This window comes from Myotis davidii, unplaced genomic scaffold (genome assembly GCF_000327345.1).
Source record: "Myotis davidii unplaced genomic scaffold, ASM32734v1 scaffold72, whole genome shotgun sequence".
Taxonomy (NCBI): domain Eukaryota; kingdom Metazoa; phylum Chordata; class Mammalia; order Chiroptera; family Vespertilionidae; genus Myotis; species Myotis davidii.
In genome coordinates, this window is record NW_006284618.1 from 377,338 (window position 1) to 391,175 (window position 13,838).

Here is a 13,838-nt window from a genome sequence, read left to right on the forward strand (position 1 = left end):
CGGAGAGGGGGCTGGCACCCCGGGACCAGGGGCGCCCGCGGGCGACATTAACCCGGAGCACAGGTGTGGCCGAGGGGTGCGCCGCCCTTTCCGCAGCCGGGGAAGTGTGAGCTTTGAGGGTGGGGGAACCCCCATCCGCCACGGCCCCTCACCTCTCCGCCTGCCCGCAGCCCAGCCCCGAGCCATGGCCCTGAGCGACTTGGCGCCGGTCCGCTGGCTGCTGGACGGCCGTCACTCCCGGAAGCTCATCCTGTTCATCGTGTTCCTCGCGCTGCTGCTGGACAACATGCTGCTCACCGTCGTGGGTACGTGCGCCCTCCCCTCCCGCCTCCGCCCGACACCCCTTCCCTGGGCGCCCCACAGACCGAGCGTCGAGCTGGAGAACGCGCTCTGCAGAAACACATCCCCCAAGACGGCCACGTCGCCGGGGCTGCTGCGAGCGGGCTTGTGGCTTCGTCTTCCTGGTGGTCAGGTCAAAAATGTGACGGCCGATGCAGCCCAGAGCTGTGTTTCCTCCTGATAGCGTCAGCTCCCCCTGCCTGCCCACTGTCACCGCGGGGAGAAAGATTTCTTTGAAGGACTAGCAATTTTCAGAGCTCACAGGAAGGTTATAAGATGACTTATGCTCCCCGAGAAGGGGGGTTAATAATGTGATGGAACATCTAGGAAAGAAGTGAACACCCCTTTCTGGGAGAGGGAAGTGGCAGTTGAGTCTCTTGTACCCTTGGATGACTCAGGATGGAAACAGTTCTAGACCATTTCAAGAGCAATTTGAAAAGTATTCCTTTCAGCCTTTTTCCTAGAATGGGTTTTTAAAAAAACCAAATAACTTAAACCCAGCTCTCATAACTAGCCTCATTAACAGCGGAGTATTTGGCATGCCTTTCCTTTACAATAGCCACATTTTTAATGGGTAAAAGGAAGTAGTTTTTTTATTTCGACTCCCAGGGTGGGAGTGGCATCTCCCCTCTCCATTTGCAGGTTTTCAGAGCAGCGAGTAGTCAGGTGGTTCAGATGATCAGGTGAAGTGTGAGGTGTGAGATGGGTCGGAGTTCAGCAGCCGGTAGCCGGGGTCTCTTGTCTCCTTTGTGTTGAATGTTCTGTTGTCTCACACGTGCCCAGAGCTGCTATTACAACAAAAGGTCTCCCTTTTCCTCTATTGAAAGTCTCAGAAATTCGTGTGTGTCGGGATAGGATGCACACTTGCCGGTTCCCACCCCAGAACTGGAGAGGAGAAGTGGGCCAGCTGCAGAATTTCCAAACGATGACTTCCTGCAGGTTTATTTTTTTTCTAAGACACACAATGCAATTTAGGTTTCTATTTCCTTGATTCATTCAATTAAAGGTCTTTTGAGCCTCTTTCTGAGAAGCCCTGGTTGTTGACCCTGGGTCAGCACGGACTCAACCTCAGCCCAGATTTTGCTTTCCCAAAGTATTCCTGGGGTGGAACCCTGTACCGAGAAACCCCAGGGCGGACACGGTTCTCTGGAACTGGACTCCTGGGGCGTCACTCTCTCTAGGGAGCTAAGCAATGTCAGTAGGGGAGGGCGCATTCATGGGGGTATTCATACCACCTCTCGGTGCCTCGTTGATATTTGACGTGACCATCGCTCTTCTGGCATTTGTCCCAGGGAGGGTCTCAGGGCAGTCACCACCTTCCCGTCCTGTCTTGTCCCCAGTCCCCATCATCCCAAGTTACTTGTACAGCATCCAGCACGAGAAAAATGCAACCGAAGTCCCGATGGCCCGGCCAGCACCCACGGCCTCCCCCTCGGACGGTTTCCAGAGCATCTTTTCCTACTATGACAACTCCACCGTGGCCACTGGGAACGCCACCGGAGACCTCCAGGGGCGGCCGCTGCCCAGGGCCACCACGCAGCCCACGGTGACCAACTCGTCCGCGGGCCCTTCCGACTGTCCCAGCGAGAATAAGGACCTCCTCAATGAAAACGTGCAAGTTGGCCTGTTGTTTGCCTCCAAAGCCACGGTCCAGCTGCTCACCAACCCGTTCGTAGGACTGTTGACCAACAGGTAGGCGATAGTATTTTGGCCAGAGAGTTTATTTTTATTTCTATTGTTCCAAGCTCATTTCCCCCCGCCCCCCTCCGGGATTCTGTTTCTCATTCATTTTTTAGCAGAATCTGGGAACCAGTACAGGGTGAGGTTGGGGCGGGGGGAGGGAAATCCAATCCCTTCTCCTTTTTGATTCTGCCCGTAGTTAATTACGATTTCCCATCCGTGCTGCCTTTCATGGCTGCCTCCGTTGCTTAAAAAGTAAGAAAATATTAAAACAGAATAGAGGCCCTCCCACCGTGGGAGGACTTGGATTCTTGTCTAAATGCCGGATTTCATCATCGGGTTCTCCGTGCCATGCAGTTTTCTCTTCTCTTCCACCCCTGGGCCTGTTGCTCTGCGTAGAAAGCCAGGTGTGTCCTTTAGAGCTGGCGAGGTGAAGCCTCCGGAGCTGGCCAGGTGGGGGACGCGGGGGAAGATGGGTCATTCTGCTGCTGAGAGGGAAGTCCACAGGTGGAGGTCGTGGGCAGTGTGACAGGTTCATCCCCTGCCTGTTCCTGAGCTACGCCCACGTGCACACAGGAAAGGCAACGGAGGCTGTTTTCTGCATCATTCAAACTAGCAAATAATGCCCCAAATCAACCCCAAACTCGGTTTGTGTAAACCTAGATCAGCGGTTCTCAACCTGTGGGTCGCGACCCCTCTGGCGGTCGAACGACCCTTTCACAGGGGTCGCCTAAGACCATCCTGCAGATCAGATATTTACATTACGGTTCATAACAGTAGCAACATTACAGTGATGAAGTAGCAACGAAAATAATTTTATGGTTGGGTCACCACATGAGGAACTGTATGTAAAGGGCCAGAAGCTTGAGAACCACTGATCTAGATGTTCTGGACTTTTCTGGGCCCCCATTCGTTTGAATCCTTGTTCACATTTCCATTGTTGGTGACGCCCAGCAAGTCCCTGTTCAGAAGGGGATGCAGCTCTGCTGCATCCTGGCCCCTGGAGGCTCAGGGCTTGCCGTCGAGGGGAGGGGCGTCCGCTGCAAGGAGGAGGAGCTGATTCAGTGTCAGTGGTGGTGGCAGGCTGCCATGTAAACAGTGCAGCCCTGAAGGCAGAAATGCAAGACATGGCCGGGGAGGAAGTGCCCAGAGTCCTATATGTGAAGCAGGTCTAGAAGCATGAACAGAGCCCAAGACTGGAGATGGGGGAGGCAGGGGGCTGTGAACTAGGGAGGGCAGAGCAGGGGGTTGGGGTGGGCCAGTCTATAGAAGGCCCCAAGTGCTAGGTGGAGAAAGGGGTTTTTATTGGAAGCTGTCAGAGGCTCCAAAGCCAAGTTGAAGAGTCAGCAAGGAAGCCGGCTTTGAGCAGGTGCACCCAGCACCCAGTGTAGGCTGGGAACGGAGGTGCTGACACCGGCCCAGGCTCTGGCCTAGGGATGGGGCAGCCCAGCAGGGCCCTTGTTTAAATATTATTAAGCATTTCAGGAGAGCAGCAGCAGGCATGAAACGAGGCCCGGGGCCCTTCTCAGGGTGGAGCTCCACGTGACAGGGGGCTGGGGCCAGCTCTGGGGCTGGGGTCCGTGAGAGAGGAGAGCGGGGACGGAGAGGAGAGGAGATCTGCCTCCCCCAGCACCAGCTGCCCTCGGACACGGAGGGTTCAGCCACTATGCCCATGGCAAGTTGGACGGAAGCACATTGTAAACGTTGGCCATTTGGTTTTCTGGACTGAGGAGTGCCGTTGGGTCGATTGGAGCCATCCTGAGCCAGGCCCAGCCAGCCAGTCTGTGTGAGGCAACGGTACGGAGCCGCCATGTAAAACATGCCAAGCCAATGAACTCCGCGATGTCGGCCTGCCACTGGCTGGGCCACGAGAGGGCTCCTCCTGCTCTTTAGGAGGACACCGGGCAGGCCTCAGTAGTGCGGGGGTTTTCTTCTTTCTTTTTCCAAGACTAAGATCCCTTCTTACATTGCATCTGGTGGCTCTGGCCGGGTGGCTCAGTTGGCTGGAGCGTCATCCTGGGCACCAGAGGATTGGGGGTTCAATTTCTGGTCAGGGTATGTGCCCGTAGTTGCAGGTTTAATTCCGGGTCGGGCACGTGCGGTAGACAGTCGGTCAATATTTCTCTCCCTTTCTCTCTCTAGAATCGATAGAAACATATCCTCGGGTGAGGATTTTAAAAAAAATGCATGGGCTATAATTACAGAAAAGGGCTCAGGGTTTTGTATTCTGAGAAGGCAAAGAGCGGAAATGCTCTGTGTGAAAATTGAGGACATTATTATGATGACGCCCTGTTATTACTGTGGGTGCGATTGTCACATACAGGGTCATACTTCAACCCCGGGCTGAGGGGATGCGAGCATCCCAGGTTTCCAGATGCAAGTGGCAAATGAAGAGCGTTGGCAAAGCCCCTTCTTGTTTTGAATCCTTTGCTTATTCCATGAGGAAGAGGCCTGTTTACCACCAAGGAGGCCTCTCCTGCATCGTCACTACCCCAAGGGCTTTGACTTGCAGCCCCCAAGGCTGGGAAAAGAAAAAGTCTTCAAGAGAAACCTATTTTTGTTTTGTGACCTGTGAAATGTAGTTGATTCTTAAGGTGAATAATCCACTTTGGAATTTATCTAGAGGGAAATTTTAAACGCTAACTGGTTCCCCCAGCTACCAAGCAAATGTCAAAATAGCCATCTTTCAGCACCTCCTTGTAATGTGGGAAATACAAGTGCCCTTGGACATCGATGCCGGCAGAATAATTGAGGGAAGTCTGACCCTCCAAAAATGATCATGATTTGTGATTTACCCCCCGCCTCCCAATATTTTCCAAGCTCCGCAGACCCGAGTCTGGGGACTTGCAGCATTTCTGGGCACGCCACGGTTCTGCCCAGAGAAGCGATAAACACGTCCTATTTTCCTTTACAGAAGCTTCTCTTGTGAGCCATTGCACATCGTCTTCGGTGTAATTGGTGCCAATCACATCCTCAATTACCAACAAGATGTGTGATTCGTTTCCAGTATTGTAAACAAGTGTACTTAAAACAGCGTTTCACCGTCGGTGACTATGTTTCTGACTGAAGGGGTGTTAGAAACACAGAGCATCAGAGCTTTAGCTGAGGCTTTGGGCCAGTGCTGGGACTTTACAGGCAAAGAGCTGGCCGTTCGGGGGGAGGAAGTGTTTGCCCAGGACTGGACCAGGGCCAGCCTCGCTGTGTGGGTGTCTCCCTCCCCTCGTTCCTTCCACCTGCTTACTGTTACACAGTGTGTAAGGTCAGCTGCGAAAAGTCAGCAATGCAGGTCAAACTAACTCTCTCTTGCGTCCACTTAGGCCAGTGATGGCGAACCTTTTGAGCGCGGCGTGTCAGCCTTTTGAAAAACCCTAACTTAACTCTGGTGCCGTGTCACATATAGACATTTTTTGCTATTTGCAACCATAGTAAAACAAAGATTTATGTTTTTGATATTTATTTTATATATTTAAATGCCATTTAACAAAGAAGAATCAACCAAAAAAATGAGTTCGCGTGTCACCTCTGATACACGTGTGTCATAGGTTCGCCATCACTGACTTAGGCTCTCTCTCGTGGTACCAGGCTGGACTAGGAAAGGCCCAAACAGTGAGTTGTTGGTGGTTCTTTGTAACCCAAGGGCAGGGAGTCCAGGGGGAAAATCAGCCTGGTTTTCTAGACACAAACCTACCTTCCGTCACCTCCTGGGCCCTAAAAAAAAAAAAAAATCTCTATTTCCAGCCACTGATGTGAGTTGGCCTGGCTTTCTAGAACCTCTGCAGTGCTTCTGACGGGGGAAAAGAGGCTGCCCGAACCCCCAAAGACATGGGGGAGCTACCCAGAGACAGGCAGCGTGGAGCCACTCCTTCCCAAAGCCTCTCGATATAAGCAGGACCCACTGTGAAATGAGGGATCACACATGTAACCGCCGACCCCCCCCCCCCCATGACATCCAGGACCTCGTCTCGTCTCTGTGGCCGTCATGCTGCCGTGTGACTGGCTTTTGTGGGTGGATGATGCAAGAGGCAGGCTGCCTGCCTGTCCTTTTAGATTTCAGATCAGATCGCACGCCAAACCCTGCAAATAAAACAGGAATAACACAGTGTCTGGCAGCATTGTGTGCCCTGTGGGTTCACTGGGAGCAGTTTCTCTAGGACTTCCCCTTCTGATGCCATGTTTGTACTGAAACATGTGGCCAGGTCGGGAGCAGAGGACCTTGAACGTGGCAGGTGTAGCGATCATATCCAGTAACGCCGTCTGAAGCCTGCAGGCACCTCCAGTCCCGTCTTTGAGGCGCGTGTGACTTATTTTGTAATTCCAAGTTGTTTATTTCAGGATCGCCTTGTGTGTAAAAGGTGGGGAAAGGACTAATACTTAGCAACACCTGTTAGCATGCAGCCCGACAAGTGGATTTCAGACACGCACACACACATAAGAGCAATGCCCCGGGCAGGTGCACGATGTGAAAACACCTGTACGTGTCTCTGTCCACACATCAGACTCAGAACGTGGCCGCGGGGTCCTCGCTTGCTTGGCATAAGGATTGCATAGTCCTCTTTGGAGCTGAAAGTTATTCCCAAAACGAATGGGGTGGCGAGGGAAAGGGTTAACTCCGGGCAGCTCGGGCAGCTCGGGGCCTCCCTCCTTAGCTTGTCATTGTCTCCCTGGTCTGCTTTTTATCAAGCCGGTGACAGTGGCTTAATTTATTTCCATAGTTACCTAGTATATTTGAAAGCCAGTTATTTCCCCCGCAGATCTCGTAGCTAGCATCTGAACGAGAGGGAGGAAGCCACAGGGCACAGAATCGCAACGCAATCTGCTGTGGTTCACCCCCCCACCTCCCCCACCCCCCAAGCCGGTTGGTCTGAAGTGGGCTTTGTAGGAATAAGCGGTGACCTTTTCAGCCGCTCAGGGATGGGGAAACAGCCGCCCGGACAGGGAGCGCCTGCCCCCGACGCTGTTGGGGTGGCGTGACGGGCCTTCCCGTCTGGAATCGGAAGCAGCTGGCCGGGGAACTGGCCATTTGTCAGGGACAGGGGGGCACCTCGGAGAGTAAGAGACCCATGGCTCCCAGGACCCCCTGTGCACACCCGGGAGCTGAGAAAGACAGACCCCCTGGCTGAACCTGAGAATCTGGTTTCATTTACAGAATGATTGACAGTAAGCTTCCCAGAGGGGCCTGTCGATTTAAATTGTCCTGTTTACGGATGTGCACTCCCCGAACCCCCTTTCAGGAGGGTGTTGGGACCATTGAAAAAGGAGACGTCACCTCTTGTCTCCCCTGGTGACAGTTTGTATCCTATGTGTCCTTGCTTTTGTCTCTTTCCACGCGGGGGTGGGGGGGACCGAGGTCTCCCAAGCCTGAGATGGGAACTTGCGTGGTCTCCATGGCAAAGGTAAACTAGTTAGTAGCTTGTCAGTGATGCAGTGGGGGGCACGGGGTTCTCCACCGGCCCTGTCGGGTGTGGTTAACGTCTGCACCGTTGAGTGCTTTGCCCTTTTTTCTAGGGACTCAGTCTGTGACTTTCAGTCCTATTCCGATTGGATTAACTGCTCCCGGTGCTCTGTGGAGGATGGCCCGGGGCTGGGATGACTCAGCAGGGGTGATAATGGGAGATTTGGTTAAAGGTTTGCCGCATCAGGTCTAGCTGTGCTGGGCAGGACTCTAATTGAGAAGGCGTTGCATCGAGACAGGAGGCGTCTCAGATGCTGATGACTAAGCCCCCTCAGGAGACATTGTGGGGAAGGAGAAGGGGCATGGGCGATCTGCCTGTCACTCGGACCTGGGCCGTGGCTGACCCTCCTGCGGTGGGTGCTGAGGGGGCTAGAGGGTTGAGGGTGGATCCAGGAGCGTGTCTTGGCGCTGGGCTGCAGGGCAAGGCTGCCTGGAACTTTCTATGGAGCAGCCCCGTCAGCAGCTTGGCCAACGTTGAAAGTGTCGGGCACGCGTGTCCGGTAATGAGACCGAAGTAGCGTGAGCCCACTGGTGTCCGAAGCACTTGGCTTGCGCTGCGACGGTGGGTGAGCCACCCGTCTCTGAACCTCGCTTTCTCACCCAAGGCGAGGGTTTGGACTGGCCGGCCTTTGAGTGTCCTTCCAAATTGGCTATTTGGTTATCCCTACCTGCTTCATTAAGTCCCAAAGGGATTTAAAAAGCAGTAACTGGTTTTTTTTTTTTTAAAGAAAAACAGCACCTGTGGTGCAGAGCCGTCTGGTTTTAGGTGAAACTGTGGACCTTCTGTTCCACTCACCGCACGTGAACTTGTGCTCCTGGGATCAGGGTCCCCGCCACAGCGCACACTAGCAGGACCTGGCCCACCTTAGATGCTGGAGCTGTGCTGGTGCCCTGAACTGGGGGCAAGTTACTTCAATTCACTAAGCCTCAGTGTGGCCATCTGGAAAATGGGAAGAGAGCCAGCGACCTCATGGAACTGCGAAGACCATCACAGGGGGCACTGCCTGCTCTTTCCCCACGGGCGGTCTCAGGGACTGCCAGGGCCTCCTGGTGACAAGGAGCTGCCCCAGCTGCGTCCTGCCAGGTGAGCTGGGCCAGTGGCCGGGCTGCAGCCTGGGCAGAAGAATCACTGGCATGTCAACAGCTTTGCACGCGTGTGGAAATGGTGTTCATTCCGGGGCAGCTGCGAGGATTGTCATACGTCTGTTCTTCCTCCAGAAGCACAGTAAATGCTGAGAAATAAGAACGGCCTGGCGCACCACTCTCTGAGCCTCCAACAAGTTTCCTCATTCAGGATCCTGGCACAGAGCCGTCAGCTCCGGGCTGATGAAGACAAGAGAGGCGGCCACGTGATGGCCATCTGAACGGCGGTTCAGAGCCCGGGGTCTCCCCTGGCTCACCTGGCTGGCCTTGAGCCCCGCTTTGTGAATTGCAAGCCCGTCTCAGGTCACAGTGGGGAATCTGCGTGGGCCTATGAGAGGGACTCTGTCATGATTGGAGGATGCTCTTTGGTTTCTGGATGCACATGAAGCAGTTAAAATAAAAGAGAGAGAGAGAGAGAGCACGGCCAGGAGCACTGTTGGAGAGGTGGCGTTGGAAGCCTTTGGCTCCCTGAGGAGGTGGCAGAGTTTGCAGGGAAAGCCTTGGGCTGGACGAAGCGGCCTGGAGCGAAATTAGCCAGACGACGTTTAACCAGTCACTCACTTGTGCCCGAGTTTCCTCACCTGTGGAATGGGCAGGTGGTCGCTGTCCTTGCCCGTCGTTGAGCTGCGGGTGTAAGTGCTTGAGAACTGAGTGCGTGATAACGGTGACTTTTATTCAAGTCCAGAGTAGGAGAGCCCTTCTGGGCTGAATGACTGGGACTCAGGACTTGCTGGCCTAGGATCCAGGGCTGGTGGGGGCGGGGGGAGGGGGAAGGGGCCTTGAGGCCTGGAGATGCTCAGCGCTGCTCTGGGCTGATGCAGACTCTGGAGAGCAATGGTGCTGCCAGCGTCGCACCCCCTTTCAGGGCAGGGGGACCAGGAAGCTGCCTTCACGCTCATGCCCCATGCAAATGGCAGGGACCAAGGTATCTGCTTAATCAGAAACAGAGAGAGGGGATGAGGGAGGCGCCCTGGTAGCAGCGTACACCCACATCTCATCAGATACCCGGTTCTGGGATGCGGGTGATGGTGAGCTGCCTGGGAGGCTGGGGCGAGACTTGCTGGGCTAAGGGCAGGGCCAGGCGTCCTGCCGGGGGCGAGATACAGAAAGGCCAAGGTCTTTGGCCGAGTCCTGGAGGGGCCATGCTCCTACAGAGCAATTAGGATGTAGGGTTTGTTCACAGAAAACGAGGCCGGTCTTTCTAGGCTGGCCGCCCTGGGCTCAGTGTGAAGACGGATTTGAACGTCTTGCTGCCCGATGCCTCTTAGATGCATGCAGCCGTCTCGCTGGCCGATCGAATCCTGGAATCATTTGATTGCCATTGTGCCTTTGGTGAAGCTCTAGCAAAGACTGCAGTGAAAGAAATGATACTTTAAAAATGGTGGGACCAGGGGCCGTATATTTGGGCTGTTCCCTCGGCTACTTGCCAATATTGTGTTAACATTTATTCCAGAGAAATGTCTGTTCGGACTGGGAGTCCGTCAATGTATTTACACTCCGAGACAGTCAAACACAGAAAGGTCAGGCAGGAAGCGCCAACTGTATGAATTTTTAGGAAAGTTGACCCAGCACTTACCCGCCGGATCCCTGAGGGTCGGCGGGAGAGACGCGGGGCGAAGCCTTAGGAAAACACAGAGCAGTCGCCAGATGTCCCTCGCGGTTTTGTTTTGCAGGGTCGGCTATCCAGTTCCAATGTTTGTGGGATTCTGCATCATGTTTATCTCCACGATCAGTAAGTGCCTCGTGCTTGCCTTTGGAGCGTGGGTCACGGGAAGGGTTCTGGTGGCCGTGAGCCCGGAGTTGAGAACACAGATCCCGGGCGGGGGCGGGGAGGTTGGTAAAAAAACGGCAGAAAGAAATCCATAGAGGGGGGTCTTCGTGGGCAGAAACAGTGTGGCTACTATGGAAACAAACCCTCGGACTGAGGGCCTCAGAAATGCCTGCTTGACCTGGTTGCCCTGACCCTCCCGGCCCTCCTCCCCGCAGTGTTCGCCTTCTCCAGGAGCTACGCCCTCTTGCTGATCGCCAGGTCCCTGCAGGGCATCGGCTCCTCCTGCTCCTCGGTGGCTGGTAGGTGTGGGCGAGCCCGAGTAAGTCCGTGCCCGGGGGTCTGCAGTCTGTCCCAGAGGCCACCAGCATTGCCCCATCGCCAGCCCCTCACCTTGCGAGCTGGATAATTCAGGGAATCGAGGTTTCGGTGGTGGTGACTGGCCGTGGGCTGTGGAGAGGGCCCCCACCTCCTCGTTAGACCCTTCTTGGACTTACCTTTTCATGAACCTGATGGGCTTGGGCCGCTCCCAGGTCTGGGTTGGGGAGGGAAGGCGAGTCATGGGTAATTCATTCAGCCGTTTCCTTTCCTGTGTAGGGATGGGCATGCTTGCCACCGTGTACACAGATGACGAGGAGAGAGGCAACGCCATGGGGATTGCCCTGGGCGGCCTGGCCCTGGGGGTCTTAGGTAGGTAAGGTCCACGTGGAGGCGCACTGACAGCCTGTCTGCGCTGGACGGCGACAGTCCTTCCTCCCTGATCCCCTAACTGCCCCTTTTCGTTCCCTGCTTTCGGGGAGCCTTCCTGACAGGCGAGGCCCTGGGCTCCCCCTGCCTCTACCCCCAGACTTGCTGGGGAACCTTGGGAAACCAGCCCCAGGCCTCCCGGGCCCAGACGTACAGGAGGCTTGACCAGGACGGTCTGCCAGGATCCTTCCTCTCCGCTCAGACGGCCCTGGGTCAATGCTGAGAGGACCTCCCCAACTCCGAGTCTGTCCCCTCCACCCCCCGCTCATTGGCCTCCAAGACCAGGGGCAGTATCTTCCCTGCCAGAGATGGGGTCCCCTCCCTTTCCCTTTCCTCTGTTACATTCCCCCATTCCCCTGAGCCTGCAGTCCCTGTCTGTTCTGGTGCTTAAGGGATGCAGTCCTCGCCGACCGTTATCTTGTTCCCCTCTGACCGTCACTTTGGGGTGACCCGTCGGGTCTCTTGCCCGTGTCCCAGATGTGGAACCACTGGGAGGAAGTAGCCACGGCACTCACACCACCGCATGTAGGGTAGGGTGGCCACCGCCAAGAGCTTTTAGAACAAAACGGAGAGCGAAGCACAAGAAACCAACAGACGGTCCTTGTGGGGTGGGGTGGGGCGGGGGCCTCGGCCCCGGGCCTGAGTGACTCGCTCTCTCTCCCCCTTGCAGTGGGCCCGCCCTTCGGGAGCGTGCTCTACGAGTTTGTGGGGAAGACGGCCCCGTTCCTGGTGCTGGCTACCCTGGTGCTCCTGGATGGAGGTGAGTCTGTGCGGACCGTGGCCGTGGCCTGGGCACATGTGTGACCGGGTCTCAGCCACGCCTCTGTGTTTCTCCCGCAGCTATTCAGCTCTGCGTGCTCCAGCCGTCCCGGGTGCAGCCAGAGGTGAGCCTCGGGGGGCGGAGGGCGCTGTGCCCGCCTCGTCCCCTCTTTTAACCCCCACTCTCTCCCCAGAGCCAGAAGGGGACGCCGCTGACCACCCTGCTGAAGGACCCCTACATCCTCATTGCCGCAGGTGGGGCTCCCTCCGGTCCCCCGGTCCTTCTCAGCCCAGGGGTGGGGGCGGATGGCGGGGACCAGTGTTCACTTAGCGGCTGGAAACGGGCTGTGCAAAGGCATAAAGGACACAGGAGGGTCACGTCACAGAAATGGTTTCCTTCCATCATTCGTTTCTGACGCTGGGCCAGCTGCCGGTGCTGCTTTTCATTTGGGGCAAAGGTGTCTGCATCTTGGAGATCCCCGCCCCCCGAGTTTGTTTTGGGTCACGCTTGCTCTGCGTTGGTGGCAAAGGCCATCCCTGCTTGGCCTTGAACTTCAGGAAGGAGTCCGTGGTCTCACTGCAGGCGTCTTGGCTGGGGGTCTGACTCACCTTGACCCGTGTGACCCCGAGGGCAGACCCAGCGGGCATCCTGCCCAGCAGAGAGACCTGGGCGGGAGACTCCCTGTGGCCAAAGGATCTCGGGCCTTTGGGCTCTTGGCCTCGGTGGGCTCAGAGGAGCGCTCTCAGGGAGGGTCCTGGCAGCATTCATCCACGGGACTGTCCCCTCACACCATCCCAGGGACACAGGCCTGGAGCTGCCCGATGAGGGACCAGTCTCATGCTGCCTGGCCTGGATTTGGGGGTCAGTGTGATGCTTGGGGTCAGGCCGGCCGGGGGGTGGCGGCGGGGAGGGGGGCGCTCTGAAGTGTGGCTTCAGACCAGCCAGGGCTCTCTGCAGCTAGGGTTAGGTTAGTGTAAGCAGGAGTCCCAACCATGAGGGGCGCGGCAGCCAGGTGAAGTGGGTGCGGGCCCAGCCTGCGGATATTCAAATTCAGCTTTTCCAAAACCCCAGGCTGGTTTTGTTGGAGCCTCTGCTGCCGGGTCTGGTCAGGGGGCGCCTGTGTGACCCTGGTGTAGGTCCCGTCTGTCGTCCAAAGGGACGCAAACCTGGTGGGGTGACCTCTTCACGCAGGGGGCACGCTCTGCGTCCCTGACAAGCAGTCCGGAGCCAGACGCCCGTGGAGCCCTGGCTGGCCCGGGTGGGGTGAGAGGTGTGGTGAGAGGTGGGGCCCCAGAGGTGACTCCCTGCACCTTGGGGCAGACACCTGGGCAGGCTGAGCAGCCTGGGCCCCTCAGGCCTCTGTGCTTCTCTGACCCTCACCGCCTGGTCCCTGCTCATGGAGGGAGGTACAGGATCCACCCAGCACCGAAGGTCAGCCCACCAGCAGGTCCAGGCACCTCGACTGGGGGGTTGGGGGCTGGTGGCGTCCCATTTGTCCCAGCGGATTTCCCTGTACAGAAGTGACTGATGACACAGAGCGGTCAGTACCATTGAGAGAAGATTTTATTACTCACGGTTCCCAAGGAAAGGGGGCGTTCCACGTCACTTAGAGCCACGCGGGGAAGCACCGGGTGTGGTCGGGGGGCAGGAAGGGGTGGGGGCGGCCTCTAGGCCAGAGCCTTCCTGGCATTTCCATGGGACGTGCAAGGCGGGGCAGGGTAAAGGCAGAGCCTGGGCTGGTCTAAGTCATCCCGGCAGCCTTCGGGACCTGGGCTGTCCAGGTTGCCCTGAGCGGATTTAGGGGAGGGGGCATATAGTTTGGGGTATCCGCTAGATGAGGGGTTCAGGGTGTGGGCTCTGGGTAGCAGGGGAGCTGCAAACAGTGCCGGCAGTCAGTGGCTCTATAATGAATGTAAGTGGAATAGACAAACACAATCTAAGAAAACACA

The 13,838-nt window shown here is 56.3% G+C and overlaps 1 protein-coding gene across 1 annotated transcript in view; it reads left to right on the forward strand.

Annotated features, from left to right (window-relative positions):
* Window positions 1–169: 169 nt before the first annotated feature.
* Window positions 170–13,838, forward strand: part of SLC18A2 (solute carrier family 18 (vesicular monoamine transporter), member 2) — a 25,904-nt gene continuing 12,235 nt past the window's right edge. Inside the window, exons 1-8 of the mRNA XM_006754895.2 lie at window positions 170–305; window positions 1,680–2,031; window positions 10,288–10,346; window positions 10,601–10,684; window positions 10,980–11,072; window positions 11,800–11,889; window positions 11,970–12,013; window positions 12,083–12,143. Coding sequence (XP_006754958.2) covers window positions 185–305; window positions 1,680–2,031; window positions 10,288–10,346; window positions 10,601–10,684; window positions 10,980–11,072; window positions 11,800–11,889; window positions 11,970–12,013; window positions 12,083–12,143 — 904 coding nt within the window. The 5' untranslated portion in view covers window positions 170–184. The remainder of the gene's footprint in view (window positions 306–1,679; window positions 2,032–10,287; window positions 10,347–10,600; window positions 10,685–10,979; window positions 11,073–11,799; window positions 11,890–11,969; window positions 12,014–12,082; window positions 12,144–13,838) is intronic.